Genomic DNA, 15049 nt, shown 5'->3' on the forward strand with positions numbered 1-15049 from the left:
ATATTTGTACGTGTGGTACAAGATATTATGACTTTGGCACGTGCCCACTATACTATTCCTAGTTAATGACCGAATGACTGATGATGAATCAAGCATACAGATTAGAACCCCCTTCAAGAAAAGGCACTTCCTTGGTTCCTATTGTATAATTTTATACATCCTTAATTATCGATCTTTATGAGATCTATTGTTATGCAAGAATTGAAACTTAAATGGTGTAATAACGTCGCATAAGAGACTCCGTATGAATATTTAAGAGGATTGCGAATAATAGCGAATTAGGATTCATGAAACATTTATTATTGGCTATAAAATTTAATTATTGTGGTGCACTTAATCCTTGTTCTGTTTCCAATATGAAATCCAGATTTTTTAAACAGCTGCGACTTAATTGCGCATCCTTTGGTACTTGCAATGAAAGAGAATTAAAAATTGTATTTGTATTGGCAGACTAAGAATGCATTGGGAGGTCAAAGCACAAGACACAAACCCAAATTAGTACATATATCAAGCGTACCAACATACATCAGTCGGAATCTCGACAAGCCACGAAATCCATCGCACTTGTTTTGCCATAATTAATTACAGTTTAAATTCTGATCATTAGTCCATGTACCAGATTGCGCGCTTGATCTAGTGAAGGAACTCAGAATAATTAACCCTAATTAGGGAAATAAGGTTCATTTGATTAAACTAGTTCCTTACCACGGCCAGTAGTGTCAAATGGTACATAGATTGGGCCTCGAAGTCTAGTGGCCCCACCAGGAATATGGTCCCTTCAGTATTTTCGGCTGATACCCGCCGCTGTCGGATCGCGAAGAGAGGAGATCCCTGCGAACAAAAATGTTAATTAGGAAAAGCGATTTAGGTTAATAATTAAGTTATAAAGTATCGTTGACGTCGTAAAGTAACGTAAATATTTAAGTACCAATTACGTTTTAATTGATGTGATATAATGTTGACACCGTAATTTGAGCTTCCATTAAATTTGATGCGGTCGACGACCTCACGATGAAATTCGAGCCGATTTCTTGAAACGTTTATTTTTCATAGCAAATGTGAGATCCTTTTGCAACGAAATTATTTCCCTCCACTTACTTAGCGAAGACTATGTACTCATTATCGAAATAGGGCTCTGGACCGATACAGTAAATTCACTTAGGCATACCCAGTTGGATGTTACCCAGCCCACAACCGACATTCTAAAATTACACTACATGTAAGGACACGATCTCCATTATTATAGCATTTAAGCCTATAAAACGACCTCGAGTCGGGTGCTAGCCATTCTCTGGCCTGTGAGAATTTTAACACGCTTTGCTCTTAATGCCCTATAATTGCATCCCGACTGATGGACCCTCGCGAAAACGAACCACACTACATGTATTAAGCAGAGGCCTAATGTAATCTCATTCGCGAAATAACGTATTCATAGCAACTAGTTTAACTTTATCGAGTACCATAACCATCAGTTTGGCTTGAATACATCTGTAACTGTAACAAAAATGAGGCACGAATTGTACCAAGAACACTTTAAATTGAGCGAATTAAAGCTTTCGCCTTATTATCTTTTTGTGCTTTCAACGCGTTTTGTTGTTACAATTATCATTTTGTAATGGTACTCTACAATGTTCGCAATTATTGTAACGTGAATTAGATTATTTCGCACGAACATCACATTGTCGAGTCAGTTGAAAAGGAAATAATTTACGTAACATTTTACCGTTTCTTAACTTCTAAATGTATTTTTTGAATTCATTGCCTTTTAAAATTGGAGTTAGATCTTTCCTATTCCGTATACGTAACGTGAGGGTCCGACCGCATAAACAGCAAATGAGTTTCGCGAAGGCGTATCCCGCGTCAGCCATAACACCGTGAAAATGATCCCTATTACTGAGCAAGCGAAACTTCATTATGTGGTTACGGCGAAATGCGTGTCAAACACGACGCAGGCGTAAAATATCATTAGCTAACCCCTAATCATCGCTTCTATCGCGACCCCTTTTAAAATACAAATTACTTACCCAAAGTTCGAGTTCCAAAGGCTTCGGCGTCACCGGGTTTTTTCTCGCAATTACTATCTCAAGATCAGTTCCGCGTTTAGCGTCCTGTAAGAATAAAAAATTGTTAGACTTTGTTATGTAAACACAAAAGAGCGCGATATAAAAGGCTTTAGGGAAAAGTAAAAGTTCGCTAATAGGCTGGTCAATTACTGTAGCACAGTGTTATGCAATAACCATAAATTATGTCTAAACTATGAGAACATTTTAGACAAGAAAATTACGAGGGAAACTGTAATTAAAAAAGTAATTCTTCCATGAATTTACAACTTTATTATGCGTTCTTAACCACAACAAACATCTCACTACTCCGTTTACTATAATGTTGCGCTAGAGTAATGCTAATTTGGATATGAGGCTGGCGTCCATTGTGCCAGAATGCACGTACGTCATCATCATCATCAATCACGGCGTCACACGGCACGCTTCTCGGCGCCTCATTTGTTGCCCTGAACACCGACAGGTGCTTTTTCCACGTAAATCCGCCATTATAACTGGACTATGCAAATGAACATCTTTATAACCGCCGACATTTTTAATGCTGCTATTTTATTCCGAGACTTTTGCAATTCTAATGAGCCATTCATGTGTCATTTGGAGTGATAAACTCTCATACTCAAAGTTTGTAGCCCTCTTTACAGAAATTGATTTTGAAGCAATTTTCGATGATGCTTTACACTTACGTTTACTAGAACTATTAGTTAAGAGTGCATAATGAAGGAGAAAATTGCAGTATTTCAATTACAGACTGCTTTTATGATAGGTTAAATGAAGTGGTTTTTTATATTCATATTATTTATAGCGGGAGAAGGTAATCGTAGGTTGTTCATATAATTTGATGGATCATAATTTGTAAAATGCTTTTAACTAAGCTCTGTAGAAAAGACGGTTGGATAAAATCAATTTATTTGAAAAGTTTTGGACTTCATTGATTCTCACTAACAAATTAATGTATTTTAACTAAACATACCTCTGGCACCAAAATGATCCCGGGCTGGTGAGGAAAAATGGTATCCCTGGGCGTTGTGGCATTGGTCCCAGTTACAGAGCAGGCTATCCTGGAACTTTTCCCCCTGGTGTTCCGCACCGATAGCCTGAAGTCCACATACCGCCCTGGCTCCAATCTCCTCAGGAGGATGATGTTGGCTTGACAAACTGAGTTGTAGCGCGTACAGGGAAGGGTTTCCACACCGATGTCTAAACGACCCATTTGACCTGGAGGAAGAGAAGAGAGAAGTTGAGGGTTAATATTAGTACTACCACAGTTCTATGTATTGGTTTATTACATCGGCCTCTTGTAAATATTCAAATTATTCAATTGATTAGTTGTAAGGTCTGTTCTTGCAATCTGACCATGTAACAATACATTCAGAAATGTAACTATTTCCAGATTTGTTACCAATTCTAGCATTGTTCGAACATATCAAGATTTATGAATAAGGAAACAATTCAGATTTTGTCCTGAATAGCAGAAATTGTTTACGTTGATTTCCGTTAATCAATGACAAATTAACTTCTCGGGTTTCTTGCTAATGGAATGCAATAACGCTTTGTTTTCTTTCAGGCCCCTTTGATATTGGGTTACAAGCTGTCGAGTTGACTTTAGTAAACTTTATCTTGTATCCCGTACTAATTGGGTAGCTTGAGTCAAGTCACGGCCGAATTCTATTTGGTATTTTTGATAATACGGCGAAGCGAAAATCTCAGGAAATTCCATAGGCTTCTTAGTAGTAAGAATGCCTTAAGCATCTATGCAAAATTGTTTTATATTTTAATGAGAACTTATTGTCTGGTGGCTTATAAGTACATACATTAAAAATTATTTAATAACTGCTTAGGTAAATCAATTTTGAACTCTATCCCCTTACCAATAAGTTCAAAATGCAGCGGATAATCGAAGTCAGGGTCGGAGGCGCGGACGCGGTAGATGACTGAGCCGACGGGCACGTCAGCCGGGACGAGCACCAGCCGCATCAGGGTGCTCGGGTCGAACACCGGCTCGCCGGCGCGAGCGCCGACCGCCCACCAAACCACTACCAGCGCCAAGGCGAACGTCATCCTGGAAATAAGGAATTTCGTTAGAAAAACTGCCAAATATAAAAAATACCAATATGTAAACAACAACGGGCCACAGCTAAAGAGATTTTGTCAATTACCGCATTAAGTTAAAGGTCAATTTTGTAATTACTCCTATATAAACCAATTTGGATGAACATGGCAGCAGGGAAGACTATTTTATAGTAAATGCATAAAGAACAATTAGACATGGAGTATATTTTCATGAATGATGTACGAGAGATACGTAGGATTGTCTGGTGTGGCTTAAGATTTATTTCCTTACTTGTCCTATAAGAGGAGACGACTTTCCTGATTACTCATTGTCTTTTAGAACCAAAATCACATGCATAAATGTTTTTGTTAAGTATTGAAGCATGAATCAAATTTCAATTGCTAGAAAAGGTTTTATGTCTGACAGTTATGAGATGTAATGTTTCAAGAACTGGCAATTCTGAGTCTATTTAATTAACTCTCCAATTTTAGTATTAAGTGATGTTAATGCTATTAGCTGCGGTGATGCTTGTTTGTAGTCTTTAATTATTAAGAATGCTAAAGAAAAATATTTACGACTGGATTTTCCCATGGGAGTTTTTGCAACTGTTCATGTTATTGAAATCTTGATCAAAGGGAATCAATAAAAAGGCTTTAGTACTAAAAATAGAAAAATAGTTCGATTAGTTTTTCTTAGTCTAGTTTTTCAGTCCTTCTCCCAGTTTTTTGTAAACTTACGAAGTAAATATTCGATACGAAATATATATTTTTGTAAGACGAACTACTCTAGTAGATAAATTTTACTGTACTCAGAAAGCAAGAAACACAATGACAAAGTTTCCGTAGTCACTACTCGACGAACAGCTACAAGTTCGGAAACAAGGTTTCGCCGCGACCCATTTCATTATCTAGACATAACTCAGTAAATCATAATTCGAATAGCTGAAATCAAAAGTTAGGTCCGTGTATCTACTCGTACGATTATGTCGGGAGCGAGCAAAGCGGGCATTAAATTATAAATTGGCCGTATCTCCGTGATATTCTCGGGATCAGCTCCGACCGCAGACCTAGCAAGCCTTGCGAAAGGGAAATTCGAGTTATGAAATCATACCACTGCGCCGCTTCTGTGTGCCGACCAGGAAGTAGCCGCTCTTTATGGCTCGCCCGTAATAACTCCGTTAGGGATGCTATCAACTCAATTTTATTTTAATTTCATACGCAACCTGCGTCTCTAATCTCGGATCAGCATTGTGCGATAAAATAACTACAATTAAGCGCACACCATAACTCACTCGTTTATTACAAATCTATAATATTATTTGCTCGATGTTATTTATTATTTACGCTAACTAAAATTTATTGTGTTTCGTTACAGAAAGTTATCACTTCCAATAGGTTAATAGATACAGTTATTTCTTTAAGTAGCTCAAAGCATTACGAAACTGGTGTTGGTTTTCTCGTATTCCTTGAACTGTGGCATAACTATTTTAAAACAAAATCCAGCCGGCGAACTAGAGTAAACCTATTCTCGTGTTGTCTGTTTGTGTGTTATCTACTGCGCTGCAGTTGTGTAAGTAACACCAACAACGAACAAGTTCACTGGCACGTTAACATGGAACATGTCTAACTTCGCAACTTTCGGATAAACATTCTGCGAAGAAAATATCGCAGACGGAAATTGACACGACGATACCAATATGTATCGTATTTCTGTTTAGACGATCATTTTCAAGATTTTACGTTTGTTTTGTTTGAAGGGCGTCTGACTGGAGGATGTATACGGTCGGTATGCGAGGGCTATTAATATCGGCCAAACGTTTGAGAGGCAATTATTCAGCAGTAAAAGTTATTGCTTGTCGGTAGGGAGGCTAGTGTTTTAGAGGTGAATCTCGCAAGACGAATGTGGACGTAAAGGCACCGGGAGTTTGATTTAGCGCAAGCAAGGTTTAGTGTGGTCTGCGTCACATCGGTGTTTCCTCGTGGCGCCGCGACCAAGGTGAAATATTTGTCTGACGCGAACGCTCGCCGCCTGCGACACTAAATCTTGTCGCGTGCTCAACCCGGACTGTGAACTACACTACATCTAGCCCTAGATATCGACAACATTTTGATACCACACCTAAATGTTGTAACTTATTCAATAAAAACAACAATTTCCTCCATAACTGTAAACACTTGAGCGATACTTAATTATTACTTTCCGAACAATAATAACAAAGTCTATTGAAATATACGCCATCTCCCGACGCCAATTAAAGTCATTTCGGGCAGACAGAGAGCTATTACTGCCTTTCGATCATTTGGGAAAGCACAGGAACGCAATTAAGGTATCATTATCTCTGAGTCCATGCGAACCGAGAATTTAGCTTTAAATCATCTGACAGTCCGTTTATCCTTGACATTAATATGAGCTTTATGGTATGGTAATGTGTATTCTCGAGGATAAAGCCTTGTTCTCTCAGGTAGATTCGAACATTTTGGTGTAAACCTCAAAGCAGGTAACTTGGCTTGTAACTACAATCTATTTATAGCCACAACATTCCCATAAAAAGTTATAGGCGTGAACTGCACCACAAATGGTAACGAGTACTGCGATCGTAGTAGAATATCATTTGTCATTATTATTTATGAGAGCTTTCGTTTTGAAGTGGGAAGTAGCGGTCGGTCGGTCCTGGGGCTTTAGTCCCTAACAGCGGGAGATATGCGGCAAAAATGGAAGGCGCACGATGTCGTCCGAGCGAGCGACGCGACCGACCGGCCGAGCGACCCCGGCGCAGCGCGTAATAGAGCGTTGTTCCCTTTTGGTCACGGCTCCCCATTACCATAACACTGAGTGTGTGAGGAGCGGACGTGAGCCTCTCGCCGACAGATAGCCTCGCGGTCTCGTGCTTATTATAAATTCTAATATACAATCTCGTAACAACGTAACATTATGCGCTGGCGATCGATTTGTTAAGATACCGGGTCATGGTTCCCAGCCTCCAGCTATCCCGTCTATAAACTTTTATTGCTAATTTACCCGTTTATGACCTCAACGCGTATTAGTTCGATTGTGTGTACTCAGTAAAATAAAACAAGCGAAATGTTTATAGTGTAAAAGATACCGAGGGATCAATTTACTAAACTGAAATCGTAGGAAGTCAAGCGAGTTTTGTGAAGGGATTAAACCACCTAATCCTATATTGGGAGGTGTTAACTAAATCCGAGATTAACATAATTGTGATCTCATGAGGTTTTTCTGCTGCGTAAGAGTTCACTTTAAGTAGTTTATTTTTATTTGTATTGGGTTACAAGTTTACATTAGGTAATAGAATGAGTTTGGCCTCGGCATCTATGGAGGCGTGGGTAGTGATATTATTGATTTTTCTTTCACATCAATAACGTACTGAAACAAATTGCCTGTCCATGTCGCTAATGAGACGCTGGGTTATTTTATGAAATAGACATTTTGCACAAACACAAGCAGACGATCATTGGAGATTGTTAGTAAAATATATCGATTCGTATTCTCGATAATTTCATGAAGATATCGACCGAGATAAGGTCAGTTAATATAGAGTAACAGTAACAGCAAATGGACTAGCTGTAGCCAACTTGGGGGAACTTATTAAACTTTATTAATGTCGTGCAGTTAATCATGACCCCCATTTAAGGGGGTATCGTGGCGCGGTAAATCTGGACAAAAACGTAATTTTATAGCGAGAATCACGCGAACTGACCTCTGGTGACCCCATTAACTGTGTAGTGGCTAAGTTGGCCCGTGCTTACAGAATAACACTATAACATTGTTAGTTCATATTAAAAAAAAGTAACTTCACTAACATAACTCTTTGAAGCTATTAAAGTGTGTTTCCGTGAGCAACTGTAGTTATTTGAATACAGAATTATAAAGTTTGTTACAAACATTTACCTTTCAGGTCCAGATTTAATTAATATTTTTAAAACTCATTTTAAAATGAGAGTGTCTGAAAAGTATAAATGAGCAAAATTGGAACTTATTCCGAATTTAATTAAACACAATGTTAGGGCTGAAGACCACAAGGATTTATTTGTTTAAAACAAAACGGGCCTCTATAAACTGTGATGGATAAGCTAAAAGACTAACTTTTGTTAACCCGGACCATTCATTTCTGCCAAAAGTGATTTGTTCCCCATTACATTTTCAGACAAAGCCAATTTATTTCAAAATTTAATGAACAAAATAAACAAGGATATCCTTTGAACATTTAACAGATAATCTCAAACATAGCTGATATAACGTGTTATTTCTGATTACGTAAGTTTTTAAAGCTTTAGAAGTAACGAAACGCAGCCCCATAAAACTTCATTATCAGATGTAAATAAACAATTTGTTGAGTAACTAACGAAGCGGTTATAAATGCTCCACATATAATTATAATTGATTAATGACTTATTCAATTACATTTTTATTTCGTATCAAGTTATTTGTATTTGTCACGATTGATAACATAACATGGTCATAAATTACTTCTCTAATCTCGAAAGTAAGCAGTAGTAAAATACATGTTTCTCTATATCTTTTTATGACATCAAGTATTGTGAAAAAGTAGCAATTTAATCGGTTTTCCGTTTCAAGCAATTTCAATTTAACGGGTCAATTCAATTTATAATTTTGTCGTACGGATTGTCAACCTACTTTAACGGTCTTGAAATATCAAATGCTTTCAGCTTTTAAAAGAAATTCCTATTTAAGCCTTATTTTCAATTCTAAAGCTTTGTGATTTTTAACGGAAAAATATAACTTTTGTGACCTGGACAGGCTTCCTCAATATCATTTTCATGAATGACTAAAGCCTTTTTTCACCTAGAACATGTCCAAATGTCCGACTTCTGAAAACAACTTTGATAATTGAAAGCCAAAAATTCACAGTGGGTAAACATGTTTCAAAAGAGGACGGTTATGTTATCCCTGAACACGGGCCTAAGACTAACTACCTTTTAATAAATAGGTACGTATATACCATCGTGACAACACGCCAAAAAGAAAGATAGCGAACCAAACCCTAGTTTGTATGAAGTAGCTTTTGTAATGTTACACAAGTCTACAACTATCGGCTATCCTAGTGCTGATAAATTCGCACTAAGCCCTACTTTCTCTGGTCACGTCTCCTAACATGCCGTAACAAATCACCGACCATTATTTCTTCATTATAGCTCATTTCGCTTTTATTGAATCGCGTTTCAAACTATATGTTTTAATTAGACGGGTAGAATGTTCTGGAAGAGAATTGATTGCTTTATCGGACGATGCAGTTGGTTGCAATTTATTTTGTAAGCTTTTCAATAAGTTTAACATATAAGTAATTAGATAACAGGAATAGATGTTTTACCTTCAGGATATTTGTAACTATAGAACGATCGTACTTACATAATTAAAATCAAAATATTTCTTTATTAAATCTGGATAACAGCGGCGTTGTGTAGCGGTAGAAATAGATACGATAGTAGTAGAACTACAGCGGACAAACTCCTACGCAAATACCTCAAAACAACTGAACTGAACAAGAAAGACCCAATAATGTAGCTATCATGCTGCTGATTTTTTTTCCAGAATGATGCAAGGGTATCTATTATGTTGCATACAAAATACCTATATTTATAGAGGGAAAAACTTTGCAAACAATTAATTTAACATATTTTTAATTGTATTTACGAGACTCTTCAATTCGCGATACCCATTCAGCTATTTCCTAATAATCCGGTACCGTAAATGAGCGATCGTGTCTTGTTTTTAATCAAGTGAACCGATGTTCAGTTCTTCAGAGATTGTTGCTTCGAATACTTTAATGAAAACTAGTGTTTTCTCATTTAGCGTTCACTTTGAAGCAGTTTTCTTTGACCAGCTTTCAAAGACCTGTGCTTTTAAAGCAATTTAAAGCATTGTGGATTTGTTTACGGTTCTTTCAGTTCTGGTTTACCTTATTTATGTCATATTGCTCAATCGTTCGAGAGACCATCTCGCTTACACAATGTGAGCATTTTTGCTCAACACTGCCCACTCGACCATTGTTTAACGTACAAAGTAATGTGAAACAATGATGTACTATACTTTAATGTATGTACTCGTGTTTGTAGTTTTGGTTATCGATTGTGTATCAATTTCTTTTGTTTGTTTAAGCAATTTAATTTTAATTTGTGGTAATTTATTCTGTTTTGTGTTTGGGTATTGTGTGCAGGCCTTAATTTCATTTAAAATTCAGTCTCAAACTGGGATTAAAATTATAGGTGTATAGTTAATTTTTCTATTAGATACACCGGACAACCAACACCAGAAACCTAATTAAAACAACAGTTACACTACAAGAACTGAAACTAATTTCACTTAGCCACTTTAATCGGTCAAATAATCTCTTTTACAAGTTAAATTCCGATACGTGTCGCAGATAAATGGGACTTTCGTTTCGTCCGCAATGTTGGTGAGTTACGTGCCTATTATGTGCTTACGGTATACCCCTGATTGTTGTTTACCTGACGAGGTATCAACTACCTGAGAACTATTTGTTACACACCGTTACACAAAACGCCAAAAAAAGACCTAATTGTGCCACTGTCATTGGACTTCTTTTCACACCGCACTGATAATGATGTGTATTCCAATTTAATTATATCAATTAACACAGCATAATGTGAGGAAAGTGTAGAGTAAAAACGAGATAGGAAAGATTTTTTTATCTGCCCCCATAAGTCAAATGAGCTATTAACAGATGCAGAACAGCAGAAACCAGTAAAAAGAAACATTACGAAAGCCATTTGGTAACATTTCATTGGTGAGGCGTAATGTTGATATACTAATTGTAACAAAACTTTTTATAGTCGTTTTGAAATTTTCTAAATGATGCTGGCTGGAGAAGAAAAAATCACGCTCTACATTCAAATTTGAAACGTTCGAAAAAGGAACACGAAATAAATCAAAGAGACTAATTAAGAATTATCGAGGTGGCAATACAGATTATAATAATAGAGGCTTTTAACACCCCTACGCGTGGGAATGAAGACCGAATGAACGAATGAACGTTATTCATCGTCGCGACAGTTATGGCTTCAGTTGATTACATAAGGCCTTAAAAGTTTCTACAAAATGAATTCAAATGACATAAAGCTGTTAAAATTTAAATTATGACTGCGCCGTGGTGTCGTATCACTTTAAACCGAATTTAATGAACTATCGTCGTAGACAGATTTGGTCAAAAGTTGTGGTTGGAGAAATAAAAGGTGTTTCGGAATGAATGAAGAGATTGTGAGCGAATTCGTGAGCATTCCATCGTGTTATAATTAAGGCTATCGTTAAAAAAGGAATTTTAACTGTCACTTTTAAGCTTGTAATTGAATGGAATTCTTTTTATTTGAGAAAAATGGAATTAAACTCAACCAGTATCAAGTAATGCTTAGATACGTGAAGCCAATAAAATCGGTGACTGAACTTATAAAACATGATACTGATACCCTTAAAGGTATCCTCTAATCTAAATAAAAGCCTGCTTCATTCGTTGTGGTTAAGAATGTAATAGTATCGAAGAACTGGCACATTTATGGTTTACCCGCAAATACCGTAGTAGCCAATTTAAATACGCTACGATTTACCGTATCACCGGGAGTAGGAACTTTTTACTCAAACCAACAATCTTGGAAGCAAAAAAAAGAACAAAACAGACATATCTCTTCGCATAACTAGTCCCATTTAATTCAATTTTTACGCCCCATTCAATTACAATGTGGAACAATTTTTTCATCAAATATAGTTATTGAAAGTGGAACGCGTTAGAAAACTTTTTATTGCCAACGGAATTGAAGTCGTGATCTTTGGTATCATGATACGAAGAATTTCTTATATTATTACGATCGTTAAATGCCCCACATCTGGTCCATCGTTAAATGCTTTTATTAGCCGTTGGGTCTTATTGGAGCGTGTTTGAAAAGTAACAATGTAAATAAACAGTTGAACATCACCTTAATGAATCCATAAAAATAAACAACGGGAAGAAACAACTTTTTCAATGTAAATGGGTGACTTGAATATTTTATTGCTTGAATAATTTTGTTTTAACAGTCATCTTGAAATGTGTATCTGCTTTGATTAAACGAAAACGTGAAACAAAACACAGTCTTTCTTGAAAAAAAAAGAGTATTTGCATTTCTGGGGAACATGATATGACCTTTTCCGTCAACGGAGATGGGAACACTTTTATTTATTTATTTATTCATCTCCAAGTTACTATGCCTTTACAGACTTAAATCTAATGCGACTTAGTACCTACTTACAATTAATATCTCCTTAACTATATCTTAACTACACAGTAAAAAATAACTACTAATCCTTACATACTACACAGTAAGTGGCCCTTGTGAACTCGCTCAGTGTACAGTTGAATATGTCGATGTGGTCAGCCACCGTGTTGAGAGTGCGCAGCGCGCGGGTGAGCGGTGCGCGCTGCAGTAAGTTAGTGCGCGCGCGCGGCACCACCAGCAGCCGCGGCCTGCGCCGCCGCCCCACGTACTCGTCCGGTACACAAAAACCTATCTCTGTTAGAAGACCCGAATTTTTTATGTCACCTCTCAGAACTCTTAACAGGTAAGTCGCCAAAGCCACTTCACGTCTGACTTCCAATCTGTAGTAACCTACCATACCGAGGCAGAATAAGGTGGGGTACAGTAATGGATATCCCGGATATATGTTATACATTTTCATATACATAAAACGTATATATTTGTTATGTATACGCTCAATCATTTTTTTGTACTTTATTTCACTTGGACTCCAGATGGCCGCATTGTATTCCAGATGACTCTTCACAAGAGCCTCGTACAAAGCCCTTAATGCACTGATGTTCGTGAAGTCATTTGCCTGACGCAGCATAAATCCCAGATTCCTGTACGCCTTCTTACAAATATTCACCACGTGTTTGCGAAACTGTAAGTCGCTGGTGAAGTGGATGCCTAGGTCCTTCACCTCCGTGACACGCTGCAGCAGCTCCCCGTTCATGGTGTACTGGTGGTGGTGTTGGTTTCGTGCGCGGGTGAACGAAAGTACCGCGCACTTAGAGACATTGAAGTGCAGCTTATTGCTGCGACTTCATTCAGTGACATTATCCAAGTCGCGCTGCAGCATGTCACGATCCGCAGTACCTTTAATCACTGCTGACAGCTTAAGGTCATCAGCAAACAGTAAAGATGTTGACCTGACTACCGACGATATATCATTTACCATGATAATAAATAATAAGGGTCCTAGATTACTACCCTGACTGACTCCCGATCTTGTGTAGTAGGGCTCCGAGAAGTGTCCGCCACAGTCGACATACTGACGCCTATCTCGAAGATAACTGGCGAAGAACTTTACAGTATGTAATGTGCAGCCCATACCCGCCAGCTTCGACAAGAGTATGTCGTGGTCGACTGTGTCGAACGCCTTCTTGAAGTCAAGGTAAGCTACGTCAACCTGAAGCCCGGCGTCGACAGCTGGAACCAACTGCGTCATCAGGTGAAGTAAGTTTCCCGCTGTACTGCGTCCAGGACGGAATCCATGCTGCGCATCAGACAAATGAGCCCCGATCTGTGCATAAAGGATATTGTGAACAGCCATCTCGAATACTTTGGCCGGTGCGCTGAGCACCGCAATAGGTCTGAAGTCACTGACATCCGTGCCACTTATTGCCATTTATTTCAACGATAGTCACAAAAAATGACATGAAAGACGAATTCCAGCCTGGGTCTAATGATATGGTCTATCTCTCATCACAAAGGCACATTGTGAAGGTTTCCGGCATGTAATAGTATACATCAAATTTAACTTGACACATGAGTTCGGCGCCACGCGGAAAGGAATCTGTCAATCAAACGTCAAATTTAGTACTTTTAGTTTTAGTTCCATATTCTACCACCGGTCGTGTTATACTGGGCACTGGTAGAATTATAAACGATTTTAATAACAGCCAGCAGGCAATGTCGCCTTACAATAAGCTGGTACCGGATGTTCAATCATACTTATTACCATAATATAATTCCATCACTGTCGGGAATTTCACGATTCAATTTCTAGTTTTTTTTTTCTTGGGTGTCATCTTTGACGTATTGTTATAGGCTGTGGAAGCCTTTACGTTTATTGGATAGTAAAAGCTTTTAAGTTTTTTTGTTTATTGTTTCATGTCGTGTGAACGTATTTTTAACAGGGAGCTGTCCAGTCAATCCTGAATTAATTACAAGACGCTTTAATTTAATATTTTTTGAGATATCAATGCAAGCATAAACAGTTCTAAGATATAGCAACTGCAAAAAAACGATCGTTGAGTATAATAAATTTAAATTAAAGTACATTGTAGATTTCTTCTTATTCAGTTTTTATCTCATTGGTATTTTTTTTGCTGTCTTCTGTTGAAAGGAACTAATCCGATCTTTTAAAACTTTGGGATAAGTGGCCCTTCAAGCTAGTGCTCATTGATCCGAAATAATCCTTTAATTGCCACTTCGAGACCCGGGGCATACAATGGAAGGGAGACCTCACAATACCAGACGAAGTGGTGGATAAGTATGACAAAAAGTGATATTGAATTCATCATTTTTTATTTTATTGGTTAAGGCTTGGTGCTTCTCCCTTTGCTTAAGTTTATTTTATTATGACTTTAATATGAGAAATATTTTCACACCATATTAGGCCTCTTCCACGTAAATAAAAGGCACACATTACTCCCACATAACATTACGAAATACCAGAGCAGGTAAGCTAAACACGAATCTACGAGAATAGTTAACGAGCGTTCGAGTCGGATCGTTACGTCTAAGTCATGTGTATTATTATGCCTAAGAAGGAATGCGCGGCCGAACCCGGGTCGCCCTACTAGTATGCAGTAGCTGACGTGAGCTATCTCCGTACATACGTTGACCTTAGGGCAACAATTACATCGGCCCATTTTACATGATTTCTG

At 37.8% G+C, this 15049-nt stretch overlaps 1 protein-coding gene across 5 annotated transcripts in view; it reads right to left on the reverse strand.

Moving 5' to 3' along the window:
* Cad86c (Cadherin 86C) overlaps positions 1-15049 on the reverse strand; it is a 103354-nt gene that overhangs the window by 11628 nt on the left and 76677 nt on the right. For all 5 annotated transcript variants that reach the window (XM_049840382.2, XM_049840385.2, XM_049840386.2 and 2 more), the window contains exons 3-6: positions 3929-4119; positions 3031-3275; positions 2025-2108; positions 706-831 (exon numbers count right to left, since the gene is read on the reverse strand). In XM_049840382.2, the coding sequence (XP_049696339.2) occupies positions 706-831; positions 2025-2108; positions 3031-3275; positions 3929-4119 (646 nt within the window). The remainder of the gene's footprint in view (positions 1-705; positions 832-2024; positions 2109-3030; positions 3276-3928; positions 4120-15049) is intronic.

This window comes from Helicoverpa armigera, chromosome 13 (assembly GCF_030705265.1).
Source record: "Helicoverpa armigera isolate CAAS_96S chromosome 13, ASM3070526v1, whole genome shotgun sequence".
Lineage (NCBI taxonomy): Eukaryota > Metazoa > Arthropoda > Insecta > Lepidoptera > Noctuidae > Helicoverpa > Helicoverpa armigera.